A 19595-nucleotide genomic window follows, 5' to 3' on the forward strand; every position below is an offset into this window, starting at 1 on the left:
ATAAAAATATATGGGACGCAGCAAAGGCAGTACTAAGAGGGAAATTTATTGCCCTAAATGATTATATCAAAAAAGAAGAGAGCAAAAATCAAGGAATTAACTATCCACTTGGAAGAAGTAGAGAAAAACAGTAAACTAACCCCAAAGCCAGCAAAAAGAAAGAAATAATGAAGATTAGAGCAGAAATAAATGAAACTGAGAACATGGAAACAATCGAGAAAATCAACAAAACTAGAAGCTGGTTCTATGAGAAAATCAGTAAGATTGATGGACCCTTAGCAAGGTTGACAAAAAGAAAAGAGAGGATGCAACAGTTACCACTGTTATTTAACTTTGTATTGGAAATTCTAGCCAGAACAATTAGACAAGAAAAAGAAATACAAGGCATCGAAATTGGAAAAGAAGAAGTAAAACTCTCACTGTTTGCAGATGATATGATACTATACGTCGATAACTCCGAAAAATCCACAGCAAAACTACTAGAGTTAAAAAATGAGTACAGCAAGGTGGCAGGTTACAAAATCAACACTCAAAAATCTGTAGCACTTCTATACACTAGTAATGAATGATCTGAGGGGGAAATCATGAAAAACATTCCATTTACAACTGCAACCAAAAGAATAAAATACTTAGCAATAAATTTAACTAGAGAGACAAAAGACTTATATGGAGAAAACTATAAGAAATTGTTAAAAGAAATCACAGAAGGTGTAAATAAATGGAAGGGCATATCATGTTCATGGATTGGAAGACTAAATACAGTTAAGATGTCAGTTCTACCTAAATTGATTTACAGAGTCAATGCAATACCAATTAAAATCCAAAAAACTTACTTTTCAGAAACAGAAAAACCAATAACCAAATTCATCTGGAAGGGCAGGGTGCCCCGAATAGCTAAAAGTATCCTGAGAAAGGAAAATGAATTCAGAGGTCTCATGCTACCTACCTTTAAGGTGTATTAAAAAGCTACAGTGGTCAATTAGCATGGTACTGGCATAATGATAGATATACTGACCAATGGAATCGAATAGAGTGGTCAGATATAGACCCTCTCATCTATGGACATTTGATCTTTGATAAGGCAGTCAAGCCAACTCACCTGGGACAGAACAGTCTCTTCAATAAATGGTGCCTACAGAACTGGATATACATATGCAAAAGAATGAAAGAGGATCCATACCTCACACCCTATACAAAAATTAACTTAAAATGGATCAAAGACCTAAACATTAGATCTAAGAGCATAAAACTGTTAGAAGAAAATGTAGGGAAATATCTTATAATAGGAGGCAGTTTCCTAGACCTTACACCCAAAGCACAAGCATTGAAGAAAGAAAGAAATGGGAACTCTTCAAAATTAAACACTTTTTGTGCATCAAGAACTTCGTCAAGAAAGTTAAAAGACAGTCTACACAATGGGAGATAATATTTGGAAATGATATATCAGATAAAGGTCTAGTATCCAGAATGTAGAAAGAGACTGTTCAACTCAACAACAAAAAGACAGACAACCCAATTACAAAATGGGCAAAAGACATGAACAGACACTTCTCAGAAGAGAAAATACAAATGGCCAAAAGGCACATGAAAAGATGCTCAACTTCCCTGGCTATTAGGGAAATGCAAATCAAAACCATAATGTGATATCATCTCATACCCACCAGAATGGCTGTTATCAATAAAACAGAAAATGACAAGTGCTGGAGAGGATGTAGAGAAGGAAGCACACTTATCCACTGTTGGTAGGAAATGTCAAATGGTACAACCGCTGTGGAAGGCAGTTTGGCGGTTCCTCAGGAAGCTAAGTATAGAATTGCCATGTGACCCGGCAATACCATTGCTAGGTATCTACTCAGAGGACATGAGGGCAAGGACCAAATGGACATTTGCACACCAATGTTTATAACAGCATTATTTACATTCGCCAAGAGACGTAAACAGCCAAAATGTCCATCTTGTTTAGACGAGTGGCTAAACAAGCTGTGGTATATACATATGATGGGATATTATGCAGCTGTAAGACAGAATAAAGTTATCAAGTATGTAACAACATGGATGGAACTTAAGGTCCATCATTATGCTGACTGAGATTAGCCAGAAACAAAAGGACAAATTCTGTATGGTCTCACTGATATGAACTAACATTAGTGAATGAACTTGGAGAATTTCAGTTGGTAACAGAGAGACCATCAGGAGATAGAAATAGGGTAGATACTGGGTAACTGGAGCTGAAGGGATACAAGATTGTGCCAGAGGACTGATTGTAAAAATGTAGAAATGGATAGCACAGTACTACCTAACTGTAATACAATAATGTTAGAACACTGAATGAAGCTGAATATGAGAATGATAGAGGGAGGAGGCCTGGGGACAAAAATGAAATCAGAAGGAAAGATAAATGATAAAGACTGAGATGGTATAATCTAGGAATGCCTAGAGTACATAATGATAGTTACTAAATGTACAAATTTTAAAATGTTTTGCATGAGGAAGAACAAAGGAACGTCAGTAATGCAGGGTGTTGAAAATCAATGGTAATTAATATTTTAAAACTTTATGTGTGAGACTAAAGCAAAAAATATTTATTTGGTCCAAATTTATATTTTGACTAGTGCATCTCCTAATATAACTTATGTGGACTGCTTAATTGAACACCATAAGTGCACAGAACCTTGAGTGTCCAGAGTGATACCTCGATAAATCCCAGAAGGATGTGAACTGTGAATAAAAAAGTATTTGCAAAGTCCCCTTGGGAGAATTGTGAGAAAGGTGGAAAATTCAACTTCCCCAAGTGGAGAATTCTTGATATTCTAACAAGCAGTGGTGAAAGTCAAAGCAATAGGCTAAACTCCCAATCTTGGGGCTTGTTCATATGAAACTTAATCCCACAAAGGATAGGCTAAGCCTACTTAAAATTAGGCCCAAGAGTCACCCCTGAGAGAACCTCTTTAGTTGCTCAGATGTGGCATCTCTCTCTCAGCCAACATGACAAGCAAACTCACCACCCTACCCCTCTCTACATGCGACATGACTCCCAGGGGTGCGGACCTTCCTGGCAACATGGGACAGAAACCCTAGAATGAGCTGGGACTCGGCATCAAGGAATTGAGAAAACCTTCTCGAACGAAAGGGGGAAGAGATAAATGAGACAAAATAAAGTTTCAATGGCTGAGAGATTGCAGAGTCAAGAGGTTATGGAGGTTATTCTTACACATTAAATAGATATCACCTTTTAGTTAAGGTGTAACAGAGAGGCTGGAGGGAACTGCCTGAAAATGTAGAGCTGTGTTCCAGTAGCCATGTTTCTTGAAGATGATTGTATAATGGTATAGCTTCCACAATGTGACTGTGTGATTGTGAAAACCTAGTGTTTGATGCTCCTTTTATCTACCTTATAGACAGATGAGTAAAACATATGGATTAAAAATAAATAAATAATAGGGAAATGAATGGTAAAATAAATTTAGTAGATTGAAATGCTAGTGATCAAAGAAAGGGAGGGGTAAGGGGTATGGTATGTATGAATTTTTTTCTATTTTCTTTTTATTTCTTTTTCTGAATTGATGCAAATGTTTAAGAAATGATGATGAATATACAACTATGTGATGAAAAAAAAAAAGAATGCTCATATTGTATATTGACTGGTTTTATTAATTGAAAAAAAAAGTAAAGCCCCAGAGAAGGAGATACCAAGTACTGAGGAGACTGCAAAAAAAGCAGGAGTTCTTGGAAATGACAAAAAGTTGTTTATGAACTTCTGCACTTGTACCCCATACCCAGCTGCTCACCTGTGGACCTGATCCTAATTAGTATACCAAAGACTTTCAGAAACTTACTTGGAATATGAGCCTGAATTTAACCAGGGCAAAAATAGAAGAGATAAAACTGCCCAGGTCCCAGAATGCACACTAGATAGAACACAATGAAATAAGTCCAAATATCACCGCAAAGGATTTGGCTACAAAATTCATCATGGATATCTGCCAGTTAAATTATGCACCTCAGAAAAGAACATATTTTTAATCTTAATGCATTCCTGTGTTTGTGAACCTATTGTAAATAGGACCTTTGGAAGACATTATTTTAAGTTGAGGTGTAGCCCAAGTGAATGAGGTTGGACCTTAATCCCAATCCTGGAGACTTTATGAAGAAAAGGTCATGGGGGAAGCAAGAAGCTGGAAGCCAACAGAACCCAGAAGAGAAGAAGACATCATCATGCGACAGAAAGCCAAGGAACACCAACAACAAGCAGCAGCCAGCACCAAAACACCCTGGTCTACAGGAACAAAGCATCACCTTGTCAATGCCCCAATCTTAGATTTCTCCTAGCCTCAAAATCATGAACCAATGAAGTCTCATAGCTTAAGCCAAGTCACTCTATGGTACTTGTTTTAATAGTTGGGAAACTAAGACAGGAACCAATACCCACAGAAGCTAGCTTGGAATATGAGCCTGAACTTAACCAGGGCAACAGCTTGCTACAGAAACATCAACATTCTCCACAATATACACAGTCTTATAGCATAATATTCAAAATATCTAGGACATAATCCAAAATTACTTGGCATATAAAAACCAGGAACATCTCAGCTCACATGGGAAAAGACAAACAATAGATGACAACTGTGAGATGACAAAATATTGGAATAATGTGACAAAGAGTTTAAAGCAGCTATTATAAAAATGTTACAAATAACAACAGGCTTGAAACAAATGGAAAAAATAGAATGTGTCTTCAAAGAAAGAGAAGATATACAAAAGAACAAAATAAAGACTGAATAACTGACAAGCACAATAACTGAAATTTAAAAATTCCTTGGATGATATCAATAAGAAAGAGGAAACAGTTGGTTAACTTAAAGATAGATCAATAAAAATTATGCAATCTCAACAACAAAGAGAAATATTATTGAAAAAAAAACTGAACAAAGCCCGAGACCTGTGGGATAACAAAAATATCTAATAGTCATGTCATCAGAATCCCAGAAAGAGAGAAGAAAAATTGGTATGAAAAAATATTTAAATAAAAAATGGCTGAAAACTTGTCAAATTTTGTAGGACAACTTCCAGATTCAAGAAGTTCAGGGAATTCCAATGAGAACAGGCAAAAAAAAAAAAAATCCATGCCCAGACACATCATAATCAAATTGCTTAAATTTGATTAAATTTTAAAACTAAAATTTAAAACTAAAGACAAAGGAAAAATCTTGAAAGCAGAGAAAAACAACGCACGACCTGCAGGGGAAAAGGAATTAAAATTGACTGTGGAGTTCTCATGGTAAACCACTTAGGCTAGAAGCAAGAGGAGCATGATTTAAAAATTTCTATTTTATTAACATATTTGTAACTTAACATTTCCCCTTTTAGCGCCACACTGCGATATACTTTAAGTACTATTATTAACTGCTTCACAATGGTGTGCTACCATCACCACCATCGACTGCAAAATCTGTCCAATGTATCAAACAGAAACTCCATACATTTTAAGCCTTAACTTGCTCTTCTTATCTATCCCCTGGTAACCTGTATTCTAGATTCTGACTCTATGAGTTTGCTTATTCTACCTATTTCATATCAATGAAATCATACAATATATATCCTCCTGTGTCTGGCTTATTTCACTCAACATGATTCAAGCTGTTGCATATATCAGAGCTTCATTACTTTTTACGGTTGAATAATATTCTATTGTAGGTAATACCACAATTTTGTTCATCCATTCATTATCGGGTGATGGATACTTGGGTTCCCTCCACCTTTTAGCAACTGTAAATAATGCCATTATGAACATCATGTAGAAATATCTGACTTTCTACTTTGAATTCTTTCGGGCATAAACCTAGTAGTAGGATTGCTTGGTCATATGGTAATTCTATACTTAACTTCTGAGGAACCACCAAATTGTCTTTCATAGTGGCTGCACCATTTTATATTCCCACCAGCAATGAGTGAGCATTCCTATTTCTCCACATCCTCTCCTACACTTTAATTTTCCAATGTTTTATAAGAGGCCATTCTAATGGTGTGAAACATCTCACTTGTACTTTGATTTGCATTTCCCTGATGGCTATTTATGCTGAGCATCTTTTCATGTGCTTCTTGGCCATTTGTATATCTTTCTTGGAGAGATGTCTATTAAAGTCTATTGCCTATTTTTAAATTGTGTTGGTTATCTGTTAAGTTAAAAGATGTCTTTATATATTCTGGATATTAAACCTTTAAATGATAAGTGGTTTCCAAATATGTTTACCATTGTGTAAGTCTGTCATTTTACTATCATGATGAAGTCTTTTGAGGCACAGAAATTTTCAATTTTTGATGAAGTCCCATTTATCTATTTTTTCTATTGTCGCTTGTGCTTTGGGTATAAAAATCTAAGAACCCACTGCCTTACACAAGACCCTGGAGACGCTTCCCCATGTTTTCTTCTAGGAGTCTGAGAGTTGTTTTTGTTGTTTTTGCATGAGCGGGAACTGGGACTTGAACCCAGGTCTCCGGAATGGCCGGCAGGAACTCTGCCTGCTGAGCCACTGTGGCCCACCCTAGGAGTTTGAAAGTTTTGGCTTTTATATTTAGATCTATGATTTATGTTGAGTTGATTTTTGTGTAAGGTGTGATGTGGGGTCTACCTTCCTTATTTTGTAACTAGAAATCCAGTTTTCCCAGCACCATTTGTTAAAGAGACTATTCTTTTACCAATTGTCTCCTTGTCAAAAATCAGTTGGCCATAAATGTGAAGGTAGATTTCTGAGCTCTCAATTTTATTCAATTGGTTTATATGTTTATACTTGTGCCAGTTCCATGCTGCTTTGATTACAGGGTTTTGTAATAAGTTTTAAAACTGGTTAAGTCTGAGTCTCCGATTTCATTCTTCTTTTTCAAGATGGCTTTGGTTCTTCTGGGCCCCTTCCCTTCCAAATAAACTTGATGATCGGCTTTTCTGTTTTTGCAAAGAAGACTGTCAGAATTTTACCAGGATTATATTGAATTTGTGAACTACCTTGGGTAGAACTGACATCTTGACAATATTTAGGCTTCCAATCCATGAACATGAAATGTGTTTCCACTTATTTAGTTCTCTGATTTCTTTTAACAATGATTTGTAGTTTTCTTTCTACAAGTTCTTTACATCCTTGGTTAGATTTATACCTAGATATTTGATTCTTTTAGTTGCAACTGTAAATAGAATTTTTTCCTTGATTTATTCTTCCAATCGTTTATTGCTCATGTATACAAACACTTCAGACTTTTGGGTGTTGCTCTTGCATCCCACCACTTTGTTGAATTCATTTGTTAGCTCTAGGAGCTTTGTTGTGGATTTTTCAGTATTTTCTGTATTTAGGACAAAGTCATCTGCAAATAGGGAGAGTATAACCTCATCCTTTTCAATTTGAATGGCTTTGGTTTCTTCTTCTTGCCTAACTGCCCTGATGAGAACTCCTAATACATTATTGAACTAACGTGGTGACAACTGGCTTCCCTGTCTTACTTGTGATCTTGGACGGAAAGGTATTTTTAGTCTTTCACCATTAAATGGGATGTTAGCTATGGGTTTTTCATATATGCCCTTTATCATGTTGAGGAAGTTTCTTCCTATTCCTAGTTTTCTAAGTGTTTTTATCAAGAAGAAGATTTTGCCAAATGCCTCTTCTTTATCAACTGAGATAATCAGGTGGGCTTTTCTCCTTCATTTTCTTAATGTAGTATATTAACTGATTTTCTTATGCTGAACCACTGTTACATACCAGGGATAAATCCCACCTGATCATGGTGTAGAATTCTTTTAATAGGTGTTGCATTCAGTCTGCTATTATTTTACTGAGAGTTTCTACATCTATATTCATAAGAGATATTGGCCCATAGCTTTCTTTTCTTGTGGTATCTTATCTGAGTTTGGTATGAGGGAGGTGTTGACCTTGTAGAGTAAATTACTGATTGTCCCTTCCTGTTTAATTTTTTGGAAGAGTTAGAACAGAACTGGAGTTAAGCCTTCTTGGAATGCTTGGTAAAATTTCCATGTGAAGCCAACTGGTCCTGGGGTTTCCTTTGTTGGGAAGTTTTTGATTATTTATTAAATCTCTTCACAGTAGTTGGTTTGTTGAGATAATCTATTTCTTGAGTCAGGGTAGGTAGTTTGCATTTTTCTAAGAATTTGTTCATCTCATTTATGTTTTTTAATTTATAGGGTGCAGTTCATACTAACCTCTTACACTAGTAGTTTAATTCAGCAGGGTTGGTAGTAATGCCCCTCCTTTAATTTTTATTTTTGTTATTTGTGTCCCTTCTCTTTTATCAGTCTAGCTAAAGGTTAGTCGATTTTATTAATCTTTTCAAAGAAACAAACTTTTGGGTTTGTTAATACTATTGCTGTGTTCTCTACTTCACTCATCTCTAATCTTTGTTATTTCCTTCCTTCTGCTTGCTTTTGGTTTAGTTTGCTACTCCTTTTCTAGTTCTTCCAGTTTTGAGATTAAGTCTCTGATTTGAAGTGTTTCTTTAAAAAAAACTTTTTGTTGGTGGGGGGGAGTGGTGCGTGGGCCAGGAAACAAACCTGGGTCTCCTGCATGGCAGGCAGGCATTCTACCACTGAACCACTCATGCACCCTGTTTCTTCTTTTTTAATGTAAGCTTTTAGACCTATAAATTTCCCTCTTGGCACTGCCTTTGCTGCATCCATATGTTTTGTTATGTTGTATTTCCATTTTCATTCTCAAAATATTCCCATTTCATTTCTGTTTTCTTTTTCAACCCATTGATTGTTTAAGGGTACATTTTTTTTTTGGGGGGGGGGGTACATGGTCCAGGAATCGAACCTGGTCTCCCACATAAAAAAGGTGAGTATTCTACCACTGCACCACCTGTACACCCAAGAGTACATTTTAATCTCCACATACTTGTGAGTTTTCTTGATATCCAAACCAGATAAAGACAGTACAAAAAAAAATTTACAGGCTATTATCACTCATGAATATAAACTTAAAACTCTGCAACAAAATATAAGCAAATAGAATCCAGCAATATACAAAAAAAAGACACTATATCACACATCTACATGACATCTGTTCAATATTTGAAAATCAATCAGTGACATATGGGTATGCAATAAAAAAACACCTGATCATATCAACTAATGGAGAAAAGCATTTGACAAAATTCACGATCATTCCTGACAAACTCTCAGCAAAGTAGGATAGAGGAGAACTTCTTCAACCTGATGAAAAGCATCTACAAAAAACCTTACCAGCCAACATCATATTTAATGGTGAAAGAAGGATGCTCCTTCCCTAAGATCAGGAACAAAGCAAGATATACCCTCACTAGTTCTATTGAACATCTTAACACTATCAAAGTCAAAACTTGAATCTATTTTTGTGTATATTCTAAAATTTCTATAATAAAATATAGAAAATTAAATGACCTCAACATTTTTTAAAGCCCCCAAAAGTCAAAGTTTCCCAAGAAAATACCAAACTGCTAGAGCTCAATATCATTCACTGATAATAAATAAACTTGGACATTTCTGACCCCACCATTAACTTGTTCATTGACACTGGTACTGTTAATTAATTCCTAGACTATTTACTTATCTATAAAATGTAAGTAACTATTTTCCTTCTTCCCAACTCAAAGAAATCCTTTCAGAATTAAGATCTATTTAAAATTAAAGTACTGATTATATGGAAGTCAACTGCTATCAAAATTCAATAGGTGTTTCTTTAGCACCTACCATATGCCTTGGTAATATAAGAACAGATAATGTATGAAGAACACATAAAATGAGTACACAACTACCTAGAAAAACATTTTTGCATGATCTTATATAGCACATATGCTGAGAACCAGCAACTGTTCATTCCTCAGTACGTATCCTAGAGAGACTAAGATACAAGTACCAGGAGACAAGTGTTCATAGTAACACTACATATAATGTAAAAAAACTGAGTGTAACTCAAATATTCAGGAACAGAAGAATGGATAAATTGTGATATCACCATACAACAGAAGATTATACAAGAGTGAAAATAGTGAACTTTAAAAAAAAGGACATAAATGAATCTTAGACACACATTTAGTGAAAAAATTATAAAAAACTGCTTACAGTAAAATAACACTTCTTATAAAGCTCAAAAGCAGGAAAACTACATTGTTTACGAATATCTATATATGTGGTAAAATAATTTTCTAAAGAGCATAAAAGTGATAAAGATATAAATCAAAATAGGTAGATACATTCTTTGGTTGGATGGTGAGTTCTGGGTGTTTATTTTGCATCACAAACTATATACAACTAGTACACATTCTTTTGTTTCTATCAAATATTACGATATTTAAAAAGGCATATGTGAAAAAAATCCTGCACTTCAAAGTGTTGAGCTAATAAAGAACTGCCTAATAAAAAGTACTCAAGAAATGTTAAATAAATCCAAATTTATGCCCTTAAGGAGTTAAAGAGCTTACAAAAGGTTACTGTTAACATGAATTATGGTTCAAATCCTACAAATTAAGTCTATTTGGGGAATTTTTGAGTACAAGGATTTAAACGTTGCACAACGTAAAATGTATATTAATATGCTCTTAATGGAAAGGTAAAGAGCCCTCACAGGTGAACTAGTAACTGTTCTAAAAGTTTTCTTACTTCCTATACTAAATACATATCTCATTAATGGAGCCACAGCTAAATACTACTATAATTTCAAAGCATATCCTGTAAACTAATACAACCGAAGATGTAAAAAATATTGCAAACTATGGTACTATAAGAGTAAGCTATACGCCTCTCAAGAAGAATGGTCAAACTCTTTTGACAGGAGACACAGTGTAACAGTTAGATACTTAAAGTATAGCGATATTTAGGGTCTTACTTTAGGAATATTAGTCAAGATATCTTAATTACTGTAAACAAGCTGAGGAATGTCTGTCTTATTATTACAGTAACTAGAGGGATGCCTATCACAACTTAACTGAAGCATCAAGACAAAAAGCCACAGAATAGTTTAGGATTAGTTATATTACACTTGAAGAAACTGCCTATGGTTTTAGCAATCAAATGTGCTAAGGACTGTCAATTTAAGCATCTGTTGATTTAAGCTACGCAGATTTCATATACATTTTAAAGACTCCTTCACAAAATCCATAGTGGTTTCCTAAAATTAAGTAAATTTTAGTGAATTCCATGACATGGTAAGATGTCTGCTGAATGAATGAAGTTGTCATTTTATTTTTAAAAGGTCAGCATTTCTCTTACTCTAGATACCAATGATATACCAAGCAAGAAATCAGCAGAAACTATTTATCCTCACCATTCTGGGTACCAGAACCTTTCAACAAGCAAGTGTGCAGCAACTTCATCAGCAACTGGAGGCATCTGTCAGTTTTCAGCAAAGGTATGTAGGCATTTGTACCAAACTTCATAAGAGCATCCAGAAGAGGTTCTAAGAATATCCTTAATACATGTATTCTCCGCTTTCCACTAGATGTTAAAAAGACATGGCCAAATCAATCATTTCAAAGGCATAAAGAAATAATTTTCTTTCTACAATTTATGGACTTGACAAGCTAATAGACTCAGTGAGACAAAACTACTCTTTTGGATGGATTAAAACACCCAGCATATATCAGTGCTGATCTTTCAATCCTCTTACTAACCTTCCAGTCTATTCTTTTTCAGTGAGTGTAGCAATTCACTAGAGAAGAAAGCACAAGGAAGAACATTCTATACTCAACTCTAGGCACAAGTATTAAAGAAATCCTACATCCTTTTTTTTGTGTGTGTGCAAAATAAAATAGTAAGAACCTGCTTCTGTAATACCAAAAAAAAAGGCATGCTAGTCAAGGAAAGAAGATATGTTAATAAAAAAATACAAAGAAATAAAGAAATACAACCAAGGATTTATGAAAAGCGAATATAGTCAACTTTAGTACCACACACCTTTATTCTAGAAGAGTGATGATGTAAATCAAATTAACTGTATATCATGCAAATATACCACCAAATGACCTTTCCACAATAATTATAACCTTGTGAGAACTGGTTTGTTCACATTCTCAAAATATGAGACTGTTTTATTTAACTACCATATTTCTGATTACACATTTTAGAAAGAAGTCAAATCTACGATCTTACAACCCATTTTTTCTAATACTCATATAAACCAGTGATTACTGTAATAATTTTTTTTACCTTTTCTAATTTAACAGTTTATAAATCTAAAAGGACTTAAATGCCCTTATTGTTAATTTAAGAAATTTCTTTAGTATATTGCCAATGTTCTAGTTTCTTCTATTAATCTCTTGTTATCAACTCTATACCAATCATCAAAAAATCTGAATATATACCATAAATCTAAACAGTCTTTCTTTTTAAAAACAAACAAACAAAACTTCCTTTTCAAATTTAGAAACACTTACCTATACTGATTCTTCATTTCTTCTACATCCACAGCCAACACAACCATCAAGGCAACAAGCTTGGCTTCAAACCAGTCAGGCATAAAGCAGTTTTCTCCTGCTAAATAGTAATAGTCAAGGTTAGCAAAGCTTTAGCAAAATTCTTCAAAGATGATGTTTCAAAAACAAAACTGCTTAGTGATTATCCCCTACGATACTAATATTAAATTATTAAAGAAATACAGGTGAAATGAAATACAGTACAATACCATACAGCATGGCTCATATCATACATATGTGAATATGAAGAAAAATAATCTTTGCATATCTTCTGAAAGCCATGCCCCAGACTGGGTACTGGAGAGACAAGGGTTCCTATGCTCACAGAATTTACAGTACAGTAGAAAAGTATTAATTGAAGAATATACAAAAAATGAGAATTTTAAAGCAGTATAGTCAAGTACTGTACTTTAACAGCAGTACATGGTACAATTAGAGTGTACATTAAGAATATCTGCCCTTGTCTAGGGAGTAAGGGTAGAAATGTCAATCAGGCTGAGTTTGAAGGATGAGCAGGAATGCAATGCCTGAAGGGAGGTAAGAATATTCCAGACAGGAGAAAGAGATGGCAAAAGTCCTTTGGCAGGAGAAAGCATGCCATATTCCAGCACAAAGAAGAATACCAGTGTGGCTTGGGCAAACAAAGTGAGAGGGTGAAGCAAAAGATGAGGCTACAGAAAGAGGAAGGGGAAAAAACAAGACAAACTTTGTAGGCCATTGTTGATGATTTTTGTCTTTAACCTTACAGGCAATTTAAGCTAAAGGTTTAAGTGAATGTAAAGAAGTGGAGGAAAAATTTATAACATCAATATTTGTATTTGGAAAGACTTCTCTATGAATAATGGGAAAGAGATTTGCAGGAGAAGCAAGATGACCAGTTAAGAGGCAATTCTAGTACTTCAGTTGAGAGATAAAAGCTTTTCAAATATAACCAAAAAGGGAATATAATGGATATATAGCATAGGCTTTGGACTCTCAGATTTGTTTGAATCCCAGTCCCTTATTAGCTGTGGGATCTTAGGCAAGTCAATTAACTTCACAGAGATTTTAATTTTATTCTTTATGAAATTAAACTAACACCTAAACTTTCCTTGAGTTTATTATAGAAATTAAATAACATATACAAAGTTCCTAGAACTTTATTACATGGTTAAGGAATAAAATAAATATTTTCCTATCTCTGAAAGTCAGTCCAATTTTTTTTCATTCAGGGTAAATTGCTATAAGATTATACTTTTCACTCCAAGAAAAATGAGGTAAGAGCTCTAGTTCCAGCCCACTGGTTCAAATACTTGAAACATTTTAAACACTCTAACATATTTTGGGGGTAATTTAATATATTTTTATAGAAAATTTATAGGAATAACACAGAAAACAGTCAACTTTAAAAACATATTACATATAGGACAACTCAGAAAAGAAAAATAAGATAAACTTTTTATTATGTGTGATTTTTAATAATAACTGTAAATGCAATTTAGTTATCATTCATAAGAAATCTGCTTGTATTTAAAAAAATCTAAATATTGGCACTGTCCAGAAAAATGTATTAGGGTAAATTTATGAGTGTTATAAAGGTGAATTGCTGAAATTTGTTCTCAGAAACATTTTAACTCTAAATATTAATGCCATATTTATAGCCACATTTTTATTAAAAATTCATTCACAAATGAAACCAAATGCTAATACACCATTCAATTCCCTTTATTTTCAACAGCAATAACATAATCCGATACTTTTTGATTCCATGGAAGGTGGGAGAATCTAATGTTTTGGACTACTAGTAAGAGAAAGAAGAGATTTTATTGCCACTTGAGAACAAAATGTTTCTAGTCACAGTGGCACTAAAGGTTCTTCCCTTAAACAGCCTGCTATCTGGAAGCCTTTGCGGATAAAACTACTACACAGTTTGGTAAGAATGGTACCGCCTCGTCCCCAGACGCACACCCCCTCAGCCGCCATGTTTTCAGGCTGGGTTTGACTAGGTCTTCCCCCATAAGGAAATGGCCGGTAAGCCCAGGAGAACCAAGGCGCCGTTGCCTCGATGGAGCTCGGGCTAACGAAGCAGGGAAGCGGGGTAAACTACAGCTGCTCTGTGCGGGGTGGGAAGGCCATGGCGTCCGGCAGTAACTGGCTGTCCGGGGGAGCCTGGTGTTTGTACTGCTATTTATTTTTGTGAAGAGGCAAATTATGCGGTTTACAATGAAATCTCGAAGGGGACCTCATGTCCCTGTGGGACACAATGCCCCCAAGGACCTGAAAGAAGAGATTGATATTCGACTGTCCAGGGTTCAGGATATCAAGTACGAACTCCAGCTCCTTTCAGATGATGATACCAGACTGCTACAGCTGGAAACCAAGGAAAATCAAAATCGCTACAACTACCTGTATAGGATGAAAGTTCTAGATGCCATCCGTGCCTCTGAGATCCCATTTCATGCCAAAGGCCGACATGCTCATTCACTAATGGGCAGGAATTTCCGTTCCTACCTGCTAGATCTTCGAAACACTAGTACTCCTTTCAAGGGTGTGCGCAAGGCTCTAATTGATACACTGTTGGATGGCTATGAGACAGCCCGCTATGGGACAGGGGTCTTTGGCCAGAGTGAGTACCTGTGCTATCAGGAAGCCCTGACTGTGCTGGCCACTGCGTGAGTTTGGAGGGTCAAAGCACAAAGTGGGAGCTCTCCGCATCATCACCAGTCAGCAGCCAAAGACCTTACTCAGTCTCTTGATGTTTCCCCAACAACCATCCAGGTGACATACCTCCCCTCCAATCAGAAGAGTAAACGTGCCAAACACTTCCTGGAATTGAAGAGCTTTAAGGACAACTATAACACGTTGGAGAGTACTCTGTAATGGAGCTGAAGGACTCTGACTATAGATTGAGCCAGGCAGACTGCAGTGTGGATGCCAGGCAGCTCTCTGGCATTCTGACTCAGCAGGCCCAGACTGTATCAGCTGAAGCACCCACTGTGTCTGGAACTCTTAGGACGCATGCCTGGGGGGTTATTCCCCACAAGCTGTCTAATGGACTGAGCATCAACTAAGACTTTATTTTCCCACAGTAGCACTTTTTCTGGAGTTGAATTTGAATGTTCTTAATGTTTATGACCACCCGCCCTAAAAAAAAATTCTCACCTGGATTTAATCATAGTTAGTTCACTTGCCCAGTTCTAGGCCCCTGTTCCGGGCTATTTAATCCCGAAGGTTAGAGGTGGGGTGAGAGGTTTAAGTTACTTCAGTATTTACCATTTTATCTGCATTTGAATGATGATTATTTGGGTTTTGGGCAATCAGAGTTGATTGATGGGAAAGGCAGACAGGAACTAACAGAGAGGTCAGGTGCTGCGGTAGGTGGCGTGTGGAACAATTTACCTTGGTTTTACCTGGATGTGTTGAAACATTAACACGCCTTTCCTGATGTGCAAGGATCTGCCCTTCTACTTCCATTTCATACTCTGTTATCAATAAATTGCATAAAAGGGGACTTTTCTGACAACTGGCATAATCCCATCCCCACTCATTTATTTGGATGCTATGGGACAGTGTGAAGGAGTGATGTTCCCTAAAGAATCAGTGCACTGGTTGTTGAACTTATTATTAATTAGTTATTTAATAAAATGAACTAAAAATAAAAAAGCATGATTCGAAAAAAAAAAAAAAAAAAAAGAATGGTACCTATTTTGGGGCCTTTAAATAGGCTAGAAAGTTCTCACTTGCCTCCAGCAAAACACTATAATAATGTTCGGGAACTACAGAATTATTCTTTCTGAAGTCTTAAATAAATTCTTACCTTGGGCACTGCAAGGGCAGTTCATAAATCACAAGTTTAGGGGATTTCAACTGATTTTTTATTTCAAGGAGTGCCATAGTACCAAGCCAATAATGATGGAGTACCTTACCCTCCTGAGTGGAGGGTTAAATCTTGCAGAGATTTTTGTTGTAGGTTGTTTCCTGAGTTACTTTACCACCACGCTTAAGTACATCGATGCTATAGAGCAGTGGGTCTCAAACGTCAGTGCTGTGTGCATTAGAATCATCTGGTGGACTTGTTAAAGACAGACTGCTGGGCTCCTAACCAGGGTTTCTGATTTAATAAATCTGGAATGGAGCTTGAGACCTTGCATTTCTAAAATGTTGCCAGGTGATGCTGATGTTGTTGGCATAGGAACCACATATTATGAACCACTGTACAGAATTCCTTATTTACTCTCTCTTTCCTCTTGCTGGAGATGGAAAAGTAGAGGCAGCATTCATTGTAAAGAAAGAAAAGGGGGCGGGCCGCGGTGGCTCAGCGGGCAAGAGTGCTTGCCTGCCATGCCGGAGGACCCCGGTTCGATTCCCGGCCCCAGCCCATGTAAAAAACAAACAAACAAACAAAATATAATAAAAATAAAGATGTTTCCCTTTCTTCCTCCCTTCCTTCCTTCCATCCTTCCTTCCTTCTCTGTCTTTCTTTCCTTCCTTTCCTCCCTCTCTCTTTAAAAAAAAAAAAAAAAAGAAAGAAAAGGTCACTGGCTACCATTAACCATCTTAAATACATTTAAACCTTCAATTATCTGTCAAAATTTGCCACAATGGAATCTGAAAAACATAATTCTAGAAAATGCAAACTAATCTAGATTACGTCAGAAAGCACATCAGTGCTTGACTAAAGTTGGAGAAAGGGCACATAGAAGATGGAGGCCAAAATTAGAGACACGTTCATTATCTTGTTTTTGCTGGTGGTTTTATGAGAATACATACATGTAAAAATTCATCACACTGTACAGTTTAAGTATGTACACTGCACTGTTTATCATTTATACCTCAATACAGCTTTTTTAAAAACTCATATATAGCTCCTATAGAGTACTTCGGGATTATTCCATATCTTTGAATTTCTTGGTCACATGTTAAGTAGGCATGTTTTAAATAGGCATTTAAATTTTAAATAGCTTCTAACAAAAATCCAGCCTTATCTCTTCCTATTTCTACCTGTGTATCATGTCATGGATGGAGAGATGGGTAGATGGGTAAGTAGGTAGGTAGGTATATGCCACCTGCTTTCAACTCCTTGGATACAAGTTCATCCAAGCCTTATAAGCTACCCTTTTCCAGTTTATACTTTAATTTCTATTTACACGTCAGGTATCATCCTACCTGGGGACCACCCCCACCCAGGTCTACCTGTTCTGGAGAAGTGACACAGGTTCTCCATACCCAGCCTTTGAAGGCACTGCCCTATGATTATTTGCTCATCAACTCCCCTGCTAGGCCTACGATCTCTCTCAGCTCAGAGGATGTATATTTCATCTCCGTAACTCAAAAGATCAGCACTTAGAAAACATTTGATATATATGCTTGCTGAATAAACAATATAAAATTTTTTGAACTGACTACATAAAAAAAGCAAAGAAAAAGCTACTTCAGATGTAGAAATTAACTGAAAATTGTTTTTGGTAGATGAGTTTTTATATGAAAACAGATTTGGAATATTATATGCATTTTATGCTCATAAACTCAAGCTAAGTAACATTCTCTTAGAAATTATTAACATAATGAAAACTGCCCTGTAATGATAGCCAAAATAAAATTTTATAAAGGTATTTAGCCAAGGGCATTACAAGTCAAACAAAAATATTAAACACACATATGTACAAATGCCTCTTTAGCACCTGAAATCAGTTTTTAAAAATCTTAAGGTGTTTCTTAAACTAGCAAATTATATTAAATAATATAATATTTAAGCCCTCTGCCTGCTGAGCCACCATGGCCCACCCTAAGTTTTTCTTTTTCATCCTATTTTGGTATTTAATCAAATTTCCTGCTGTTATGTACCCTGACTTACAAGTTCTACAAGTATTTAGGGAGTTTACATTTATTTCAGCAAAAATTAAAACTTATTTACTTTGAGAGGCCTAACAAAAGAATCTTACATGTAACAGCAAACAGAATTTCCTATATGATAGAGTGGAGAAAAATACAAAAGAGAAATGTTCCAAGAAGGAAGAACAGATAAACACATGTATCTTGGAAGGTTAATCATCTGATCATTTAAGGCATTCCATGATCAATAGAGAAATCAGTAACTGAAAATAACTTGATCTGAGACAAGCTAGGAAATTTAGGAGGCATTAAATTTAAAAACACAATTTACCCAAGTTATCACTAATGATTTTAATGAAGAGGAAGCATTAGAAATGTAAAAAGAATCTGAATTAAGGAACCTGCTAATAGCGCTTTCCTCATGCTGTCTTAAACATTTCCGCAAAGGAGTAAATATACTGATATTTGTGAAATATTTGGTGAAAAGAAGAAACTGACAAAATCATCCTTTTAAACATAATTTGCCTTCAAAATTCTTTTTCATAATCAATTCACACAGCTTTCCAAAAGTAATGGTTTTGGGGGGAAAAAAGATAAACAGATTTACCACTAGATATGTTCAGCACAGAGGCTCTAAAAATACACCTATAAATCTGGTCAATAAGGAGTCAATAGTTGTAAAATAAATTAATAAATCTATTTGTGTCCAATTCCTACTCAGGTAACTTATTGGTTTCTTAAAATACATAACAGTTTAAAATAAAGTCCTGCAACTAATCAGGTACATGTTAGGAAAAAGTATTTTTACATTCTGTTATTCACAGTATATGGCAGAAATACAAGCTTAAGCATCAGTATACAAGTATACACTTGGTTAAACATAAATCTTCATCTGAGACATTAGTTAAAAGCTATTTGAAAATATTTTGTTAACAGCAATCCATAAAAATAATTGCAGACTTACTTTCCCAAGCAGGTGACTTAACATATTCTTGAACTAAGTTCTTGACATAAACATTTAAAGAAGACGTCTCATGAAGTCCAACGAGGTTACAATTTGGGGATGGCCTAAAACAGCTTTCATTAACACGCAACCAGTCACAGAGCTAGAAAAGAAAATAGTCATTGTTTTATTTTAAAAACCTAACTGAACAAAGTGCTTCCAATTTCTCTAAGCCAACTTTCTTTCTTTCACAATAAACTAAACTTGAGTCACTGAACAACATATAAACCATTCATTGTCATGATTGAATTTCACAAACAGAACAGAATGGAAAAAAAATGTGCCTGTATGTATACATGAGTATGTTTTCTAATCTCCAAAGAATTTATAGACT

The 19595-nt window shown here is 35.5% G+C and overlaps 1 protein-coding gene and 1 pseudogene across 3 annotated transcripts in view; one reads left to right on the top strand and one right to left on the bottom strand.

The window, feature by feature from the left end:
- TARBP1 (tRNA guanosine 2 -O-methyltransferase TARBP1) overlaps positions 1-19595 on the bottom strand; it is a 116373-nt gene that overhangs the window by 62819 nt on the left and 33959 nt on the right. For all 3 annotated transcript variants that reach the window (XM_077168365.1, XM_077168366.1, XM_077168367.1), the window contains exons 10-12: positions 19223-19364; positions 12409-12508; positions 11301-11470 (exon numbers count right to left, since the gene is read on the bottom strand). In XM_077168365.1, coding sequence (XP_077024480.1) covers positions 11301-11470; positions 12409-12508; positions 19223-19364 — 412 coding nt within the window. The remainder of the gene's footprint in view (positions 1-11300; positions 11471-12408; positions 12509-19222; positions 19365-19595) is intronic.
- LOC143690769 (protein C1orf43 homolog pseudogene) lies at positions 14590-15581 on the top strand (annotated as a pseudogene).

Source organism: Tamandua tetradactyla, chromosome 7 (genome assembly GCF_023851605.1).
Source record: "Tamandua tetradactyla isolate mTamTet1 chromosome 7, mTamTet1.pri, whole genome shotgun sequence".
In the NCBI taxonomy this organism is placed as follows: domain Eukaryota; kingdom Metazoa; phylum Chordata; class Mammalia; order Pilosa; family Myrmecophagidae; genus Tamandua; species Tamandua tetradactyla.